We start from the raw sequence: 9,671 nt of genomic DNA, 5'->3' as shown, positions 1-9,671 counted from the left end.
CATGTTTGGATCTGCATTTTCAAATAGCATAATCCACTTCTAGTCTGGCCCCAAAAATAGTGACAGTATCTTCAGAATTAGATACAAAAGTCTGTCCAGAAACACACAAGTATTTGTTTCACATTATATTGTATGCAAAAAATAGTGCGAGAAAACCAAACGTGTATTCCACTGTTTACACATGTCACCTGCCTTTGAATTTGACTAATATCAAACAGAATAACAAACAACTTCACGTGGGGAAGTTTGCGTTGTAACGAAGCTGGGGTAAACCATGGAATAAAAACAGTAAGTTCAGTAACAAGGTAGAAGCTACATCTTATAAATAGCTGAACTCACACTTTTACAAGGGGTTTTGTTGAAGCAATTGTGGTATAAGCTTCATATTTGTACAGAAGAATCTGTATATAATTATACAAACAGAAATTAGATTTAAGAGTCAACCTGAAGGGGCACAGCTACTAATTCTACTAAAGAACAGCTCTCAACATGTAAGGATCTACATAAAAGAACTATCAGCATTTCCAAAGAGAAAATGAGGAGCTATGCCTTTAAAACTTTACCCGCCAAAAAGAAAAACCAAAATGGAACTCAGTATTTCCTTTTATTTGTGTGCGCAAACAATTTTAAGGACCCATTAGTATTCTTCCCACGTTCTGAGGGCAGGGATATGCAGAATGGTTTAAAGATGTACTACTATCACTTGGATTTTCTCTAGAGCCATATGGGTTAGAGTTGTTATTCAGAACACCAAAGTACACAGGTGCCCCTGAAGTATGAACAAACTTGAAATTGGAGTTGCTGGTATGAGCATGGTTGTCCCCAAATTCAGGAAGCATCATTCTCCCTTGGCTGTTTGGCGTGTTTTCCGAAGCAGGGCTGATTCCCATACCAAGGTCAAGGCTGATGGTATCACTTTCTTCTGCCCTAATTCTTGTGTGTCCACCACCACTTGCTGATCCTGCAATGTCATGGCAGCTATTATTCCTTGCAGTTGGCACATCATGATTGTGTTTCCCCTCATATGTGGTTATCACAGCTTTTGGATCATGAGAAGCCCTCTCCACATGTTTCCTAACGGGGCACCCCGTGTTTGTGCATTTGTAATAGCTTCTGAAAAATAAAGCGAGTCCTTGTAAGAAATAAGGTTAACCAGAATATGTAACTAAGCATCATATTGTCTTCAACCACAAAATGTAACGATCTTACTAAAAGAGACCAGCGATTTTATTTTCATTTCATGCCAAAACAACGGAAATATATGACCAAATTATACTACAGATAGTTTTATGCACACAAAATGCATTTCAAGCGCCTTTCAATTCAAACAGATAGTTGCTCAAGTGAAAACTATGCTGGTATATTGTTTTGGTCAGCCAAGGAACAGGGGAATCCTCGAAATATCAAGTGAGCACATGCTTATAAGGAATGTAGATTTTGACCTAGAAAAAAACTACAATATTTGGCAAACATATTCGCATTCAGTGAAAAAGAACAAACTTTACAACACAAAATCTTAAATCTTGAATCAAGTAAATAAGTGGATATCATACCGGCTCTCCTTTTCCCCTAATTTGCCTTTTAACTCGCTCTTAGTCGACAATCGTGACAATTTTACATTGATATTTTTTCCTCTCGTAGCATAGGAATAATACATATAGATCTACACTTTCTTGATATCTAAGAACCTAACAACAGTCTACTGTCCCGTAAACTTCTCCATTGACACTTCTACGCACATTCTTAGCAATAATGCTCTTACAATCAACTAACTTTCATTAATATAACATTTTTTACCATTACAGTTCCCATTTGACATACCATCACCACCTTTCCTTAACGTAAAACCATACCTGTATAAAACTTTGCCAGTATTTTGTATTAGACAATAGGTAAAGAGGACAACAGAAATTATTGAATGAATTTTTAGAACCGGTTTGGAATAAAACTTTGTAAAAGCTTAAGATTCAGTATTTAGAATATACAACAGTTCACAATATATTATTATAGTAACTACTCTACTTTTCTAGAATATATCATAATGCACCACTCTTGTGAATGAGGATGAGGTTATCTCAGCATTCCCTACAGTGGGCGTAAGAGTGAACCGAACATACCTAGGGTTAGGATTGCCTCTCACCACCTTTTGCCCATACTTGCGCCAGCGGTAACCATCATCCAATATATCAACCTCACTCAGAGTTTGTACAACGACCCGTGGCTCCCTAATAGGCTTAACTACAGGAGTAATGTCAGCATTTGCAAACTCCATTTTTCTGCTCAATAAAAGAAATTCCGGCTATCAGCAAACATACATGAGTAGCAAAAAGAAACATAGGTCTTGGGCCTAAAGCTGTCAAACCTTCGCTTTGATAAGGGATCATCATCATCAACCTCATCACTATTCCGATTTGAAAAAAATCCTGTACCCTCTGGATCACCATCATTTGTTGCTGCAGGTGATAACTCTGGAGTACTGTCAGGCTCAGCTGGGTGAGACACCTGGCCACATATATTGGATCCTTTGTCTGCAATTCAAGAATTAGGAGAAAAAGAAAGCCACATTATTTGTTTACAAAAAGTACCAATAAAATGGCATCAATAAGAAGCATCTAGCAGGTATTACCATCTCGAAAGGAAGCTTTATCAGTCCTCTCTTCTTGCATAGTCATGATAGTTCCACTTGAGTAACGCCGGTTTGGCTGGGGTTTCGGATGATCATGTGTCCCCTTGTAAATTATCTCAGTGATTTGCCCATCATGAGATCGTTCAAATAGTTTCTTAACTTCACAGTTAGGATGTGTACATTTGTAATAACTGCGTGGAAATTCACTTCCTTTAACATGTTTCTGCCCATACTTTCTCCAGTTGTATCCATCATCAGATACTCGCTCAGCTGTGACGGAAAGTCCACTACCTCTATTGTCAACTTGTGATGGTTGAAGCCCAGTTGCTATGTTGCTCCTAGGGTTCAGTTCATCCAAATCACCTTCAACACGGGCATTAGCTCCCGAGCTAACAATTTGAACAGGAGATGATAGACTTAATTCATTTGAAGGGACCGCTATCTCACTTTTTACTAATGGTGATGATGAATCAAAAGGTTGAGCTTTTCCTTCACCATCTATTTGAGTAGATTTTTCACTTGCGTGATTGTCGGGGTCTGCAGGAACCTTAAATATACGAATAGCATTGTGTAAGTACCACGCAACCAGTAATCTTCAAAACAACATCAACCAAAACAAGAAACTTGAAATCAAATCTGGTTCGAGTTAACATTGCAATATATTTATATAATTATCGCTATGTAGCACGGATACTGATACAGACAATGGATAGGACACTTTGACATGTGTAATCTTTAAAATGTAAGACAAGGATCTATATTACATCATTATGAATTATTTCAATTGACAATCAAGAATTATGTATTCAAAGTCATCTATAAACAAGGTTAGTCAAATATAACAATATAAACATACTATCACCTAATATTAAAATGAGAGATTATATAAAAACATTCCCAATAATGCATATATAATCTAAATATTACTAATTATATAGGATTTATTTCTTATTTCTATAATCTTAATAGAGACTTATCCAATAAGCTTATGGGTATTTAGAAAATAATTGTATTTGTTCTTGTTAACATTGTGTTGGAGCGGTATCAGAACTATGTCAAAGACCAAACAAATATCTTTTAAATTAGACACTTCAGAACTATGTCAAAGACCAAACAAATATCTTTTAAATTGGACACTTCACCGATACGTATCCTACAAATGTTGTGTTCGAGCTTCATAGAATTATCCTATCTTGTTAACTTAGTATAAAGGTTATGATCAGGTACAATTAAGAAGAAAAACATCAATGTCAAGTCCATTTATCCACCATAGTTCAGAGTTTATATTCTTCAATTTTACTAGCAAAAGCATAGAGTAATTCATTACCATATTTGGTCTACTGTGCGGTTTAAACTCAAAGAAGCTGGGTTTCCGGTCATCAACAGTATTGGTATTGAAGCTTGCAGTGGTTACAGGAAATGAAGCAGATGCAGCAGAAGTCACAGAAGCATGCGCTGTTTGATGAAGCATAAAAAGGGATCCTGTAGTCGGTGAAGGTTCCACCTGCAAAGTATGTGAGAAAGCGTTAGATAATCTAAATAGGCAAGTACTGAACGAATCAAAAAAATATATAAATGAAGACACTTAAAAATTTTAATTTCTTAGAGCAACAAACGGACAAAGAAAGTGACAAAATAACAGGAAGTTTCAGAATACACACTAGTAAAGGGACCATGAATAATAACAGAAAGAAAGTACATACAAAATCATCAGAGTAACCACGCAATCGAGTATATTTATCAGCGACTTATGCAGAAAGATTCAATTACAATTGAGCAAATCCAAAACTCTAATTTTCCCTTCGGGATAACATTGCATGTTTATCATTTAGAATCTATACCACAACCTATTGCATCACTACGTGTGGAAGTTATATAAATTCAGCTCAGAAAAACCACCCCGCATTAATTATGCACAGATTAGGACCACTCGCACAATTACATCAAGATTTAACAAATATGTGATGTATTTTTGTACTTTCACAAAATTACAAATCTTGACCCACAATCTCTGACATTCCTCATATTACTCCAATGCCATGCCATACAGAACTAATATGGATCCACTAACCCTTGACAAAGCATTTATTCTGTTGTTCCACACATATAAATAGGGAAAGAGAAAAGCATTTCCTATAAAACCTGCAATGCAACACCGTTGAAAACAAAAAGGAAAAGCACCGAAGCAAAGGAAGATTCAGTATGTGAAAAAACAACACTGACGCAAAAGAAAATAATGAGAATGTTGAGCAATCGTAAGAGAAAGCCATATTCCAACAAAACACCGTATTGAGCATAAAGGGAAAATGCAGAATTCCATAAGAGCAAGCATCAGAATCTCATGGTCCCAACACAAATAACAAAATCTAACAAGTGAAAAAGATCAAGCACAGAAAAAGGGCCAGCCCTAATTGTAAAAAAACTAATTAAATAGAAAAAACAAATTAGCCTCAACCACCAGATTAAATAAAGCACATATACTCACTCTGTCACTCACATCGAATTTTTCGTGAAACAAACAGCATCTTCCATTCATCAACATTTAAATCACCTCATTTTTAAAAATTATTCCGTCCAAAGCATAACACTGTCCCATATGCCCCATTTTGATGCCCTTGGCATTTACATGAAAATCACACTGAAAAGACCAATATTTTTTTATATGCCACTCACACTGTGTGGACTTCAACACACTCGGGTCAAGTAAAAACATTTAAACACACCTTTGACCAAGTTCAACTAAAAAAAATTAAAAAACACAGAAAAACAAAAATCAAATTTTGCCGATGAATTCACACACCCATTTCTCTCTTTAAACTCCTTTTCTTTTTCTGAGCAATTAAACGGATCAAACGCGAGCCTCGAACCCAGCCAAAAAAATCAGAAACCCTAGAAATTGAAAAGACGAATGCATTCACCACTGACTAACCTTCATGTTGGAGAGCAGCACCGGTGACTCGAGAAACGAAGTCGGACTGAGCCCCGGCGGAATCGTGACGCACGGCGAGCGTGAGATCGGGAGCTTCGCCGGTGACATGAGCTTGTACCTTGCACCGCCTCCGGCGGGAGCAGCGTCGGCGGCGGAATTGGGCCTCGACCCAGGTCGATTTGGATCGTCGGAGAGAGCTTCGGCGGCGTCCATTACGGTGTAGAGAAAGAAAGTTTGTGTCTTGGAGGAACAGAAAGAGAAGGGTGGAGTCAAAGAAGAAGGAAATGGAGGCAGAGATGAGAGGGCAAAAGAGTCATTTCAAGTGAAGGGTATGTATGTCAGTGAGAAAGAGAGAGATCAAATTGACTTGTTGTGAGAATGAATCTCAAAACGAATTATGAATCTGTGTTCAGTGTTGTGTTTGGTCTTTGGCTTTTCATTTTAACCTTTTTCTCTGCATCTTTTTCTCTCTTCTCTTTCATGGTGTGTGCTGCTTGTAATGTTCTACTGATTCTCATCATCATGTTATACAAATGTCTGAAGCTAACATGTCTCTTAATATATTATAATAGATATATTAATATGTTTTTATCTTCAGATTTCAAATAAATTTAAAATTAAATTTTTCTTTAAAATATTATCAATTTAATCTTCTTCTTTAGTAAATATGTGAATTTAATATTTTTAACCAATATTTTTAAGTTTATACAACATTTTAAATACATTTTAAAATAATATTTGATTGTTTAACATGTTCAACTTTTATTTTAACATTAATTTAAATATTATCTTATAACGCATTAAAACATTAAATAAACTTAATAAAAATTAATTAAAAAAATTAAATTCATATATTTATAAAAATAAATAATTAAATTAATAAAATATTAAAAAAAAAACTAATTTTAAATTTTACTAAAAACATTAACTTTAAGAATCTAAAATATATGCATGTTAATAATATGTGAAATGGCAAGAACATTTTTTTTCTATCATGCTTCACTTCCTCAGACTCAATAACTACATACCAAATTTGAATTCTAAGATTTCAAATGAATTAAATTATTCAAATTTAATTTCTAATTTCAATTTCAAGATTTAAGTGGGTGATTTGATTTGGCTAAATATGTTTATTAGTCTTGAATTTGAATCTTTGATACGTGTTAAACACAAAACATGTATTACATAAAAAATGACATTATCTCACACAGTTCAAGATTATTCTAAAAATTAAAAAATAATAAAGACATGTTATTATATATATAATAAAAATTTGTGGTTAAACAGCAGTATAAAAAACATGCTTGTAATGCGTATATTTTTATGTATATTATATTTTGTTAAGAAATATGGATTCTTAATGTAAATTTTTTGCAAACAACCAAAAACTATATTTGTAATATAACTTTAAAGATGATTATTCTTATAAAAATTAATAAATTTATTATATAGAAATTTGTTATAAGGTAAAGTGTACCACATAATTACTACTAGAAATTCTCATATTACATAGGACTTTTCTTGCAAATTTGATAAAAAAATTTGCAAGAAAGAAATTTTTTCTGCCATTTTTTCTAAAAATTTTAATTGGTAGGTAATTCCTTCGTAGGTAATCATTTTCTACCAAATTATAAAATTTGTAAGTATTTCCTACAAAATTTGTTATGAAAAGTGTTTTATACAAAATATTTTACAAAAAAATTGGTAGCAATTACTTGCAATTTTTTTTTCTCAACAAAATTTGTAAGTATTTTCTACGAAAAAGAAGATCAAAACAAAATTGACAAGAAATATGAGTTTTTTTAGTAGTGAATATATTCTTTCATGATACGATGTTTATTAAAAGAACACGCGGGAGACTTGTTACTGTATATTAAAAACAATTTAGCAATTAAAATCAATAAATATAGTTATTTTGATTTGTTTAATTAATAATACCACAATATTAAGCTTGATTCTAAAAGCTATTCATGAAGCTAAATGATATAAAAGTTTATTATATTTAATAATATTACTCAAGGTACTTTTTAAAAGTATAAAAGTTAATAATTACTTAATAATATATATTTATATATATTATAATTAATAAAAAAATTCCACTCATTTATTTTTTTTTATAAAAAATTAGAAACTAATATTAATAAAAATAGTTTAACTAATAATAATCCATGCCCACCCCTAGTTTATTATTAGTTAAACTATTTTTATTAATATTAGTTTCTAATTTTTTATAAAAAAAATAAATGAGTGGAATTTTTTTATTAATTATAATATATATATATATATATTATTAAGTAATTATTAAATAAACCATTAGTTTAGCAACTAAGTGGTATCTTTTAAGTAAAATCTTAAGTTCAAACTTTATGAATGGAAAAGTTCTTAGAAAAGGAAAAACTCTATTAATGCTAATCAATCATTTTTTTGAATTTATAAAAAAAACGGTGAATATTTTTGACCAAAAAATAGTAAAAAGTCATAACTTCTATGAATTCGGTATTTTTGTAAAAGTGATGTGCATTAATTACAGTATTTAGTTTATTAAAAATATAGATCGATATGTAAAATAATTATTAACTCCCTATTATGTTTTTTATCAATATTTATCAACTGTGTAAAATATGTAAGAATTACGAGATGAAAGTATATAATTAATATAATTAGAAAATAAAGTTAATATTGCTTGAAATTGTAAATGAACAAATAAAAATAACAATAGGTTTCAATTTCTTTAAGCTTACAAAAATTAAAATGTGATTTTATCATATAAAATCATTTAAAAATAACCCATGCATAAACATATTAATTCTCTTTATTACCAAAACTTTATTTAGGAAATGAAAACAAAATTTTCTATTCCTCCATAGTTAATTCAAGGGACACAACACAATTGGGGTGGAAAACTACAAGTGCAAAGACATAATAAAAATATTAAGTGAAAAAAGTCACATGGATTTAATTATTTAAATATGAAAAAAAGTGTGGTATTTTTAATTTGGTAATGATAGTTTGATAGATGAGAGAGAAAGAAAAAGGGTTTGTGTGGATTGAACTTTTAGACTTTTTAAAAAGTAATGTGGTAGATGATTTTGTCAAGGAATTGTTTCACTATTGGACAAAGATTTGATAACAAAATAATTATTTATTTTGATGTGTGGGGAAATAATAAAGAATTGTGGTGTTTGATTAAGTGATTTTGTTGGGATAGGTAAGATTTGAAAGGGAAAAGTGGTGTGTATGCTAAGTAGCAACTCAATGTTACTCTTTACCACACAAAAAAGAGTTTGAGTGATTGGTGCACAACAGCAAATCAAATCTCTTTCTCAAGTTGGAAGTTAAGGCCACACCAAAATTCATGCCACAAAAAGGGATAGATTCAAATCATTTTATCAATTCAAACAATATCATCTTAATCCATCATTCTTCTTTATCACATTGCTTTATTCATTTCTATTTTTAATTTTAATAAATTCTCAATTTCATTGAAAAATAATGGATTAAATATATTTTTGTTATTTAACCTTGAAATTAGTATCTTTTTGAAACTTTGACTAAATTTATTTACCAACGTTAGAATTACGTATATTTGTCTTTTTAACCAAATTTTATTAAGTTTATTTGATTTTTTAAATTCATTTGTCAATTTACATTGAAGCGAAGATATGTCAAACAGTGTAATGTACTCAAATATTATCATGAAATACAATTAAAACGTCGAATAAACTTAACAAATAGTCGTTAAACAATAGTTATAATGTTACAAAATCAGCTAATATTTCAACATCCAAGTTATTTTATACTCTAAGTAGTCTTTAAAGTACAAAAAGAAAAAAAAAAGTACAAGTAATCCTCCAAAAACTACAAAACATTTCAAATAGCCTAGTGAATTCTGCATAATGGAAGAATTAATCAAACAATTTCATTAGTTTAAATTCCACTTAACAATAAAAATAACATTTAGAGGACCAAATTAGTAGTTTGTTCATATTATATTCAGATTGGTTGTGTAAGTTATGTCAACTTTGGTCTTTGGATTATAAATCACATCATGCAAGCTATGTTATTGTGAATAATGAAGTTGCAAGTGGTGAACGAAAAACTAGGTCACAAAGTGAT

The 9,671-nt window shown here is 31.3% G+C and overlaps 1 protein-coding gene across 6 annotated transcripts; it reads right to left on the bottom strand.

Moving 5' to 3' along the window:
- Window positions 1–293: 293 nt before the first annotated feature.
- On the bottom strand, window positions 294–6,054 carry LOC114188132 (probable WRKY transcription factor 20). 6 transcript variants are annotated; one of them, XM_028076673.1, is made up of 6 exons: window positions 5,556–6,054; window positions 3,954–4,130; window positions 2,627–3,173; window positions 2,363–2,528; window positions 2,118–2,276; window positions 294–1,113 (listed from the first exon to the last, which is right to left on the bottom strand). In XM_028076673.1, exons 1-6 carry the CDS (start codon window positions 5,766–5,768, stop codon window positions 627–629), a joined length of 1,749 nt encoding a protein of 582 aa, XP_027932474.1. In that variant the 5' UTR covers window positions 5,769–6,054; the 3' UTR covers window positions 294–626. The 6 variants fall into 6 exon arrangements, with proteins under 6 accessions (XP_027932474.1, XP_027932479.1, XP_027932475.1 ...); XM_028076678.1 differs by lacking the exon at window positions 5,556–6,054 and adding an exon at window positions 4,769–4,957; XM_028076674.1 differs by lacking the exon at window positions 5,556–6,054 and adding an exon at window positions 4,633–4,659.
- Between the last annotated feature and the right edge of the window lie 3,617 nt (window positions 6,055–9,671).

Source organism: Vigna unguiculata, chromosome 6, assembly GCF_004118075.2.
Source record: "Vigna unguiculata cultivar IT97K-499-35 chromosome 6, ASM411807v1, whole genome shotgun sequence".
NCBI lineage: Eukaryota > Viridiplantae > Streptophyta > Magnoliopsida > Fabales > Fabaceae > Vigna > Vigna unguiculata.
This window is presented reverse-complemented; position numbering and strand designations above follow the sequence as displayed.

Bases quoted from the DNA above. Each gene is read 5' to 3' on its own strand.
- LOC114188132 (XM_028076673.1), bottom strand. From the start codon at position 5,768: ATGGACGCCGCCGAAGCTCTCTCCGACGATCCAAATCGACCTGGGTCG. The intron at 2,277-2,362 runs GTTTGACAGCTT...TTTATTGAGCAG, and splicing joins GATCCCTTATCAAAGCGAAG to AAAAATGGAGTTTGCAAATG. The intron at 1,114-2,117 runs GTATGTTCGGTT...TTTATTTTTCAG, and splicing joins AGAGGCAATCCTAACCCTAG to AAGCTATTACAAATGCACAA.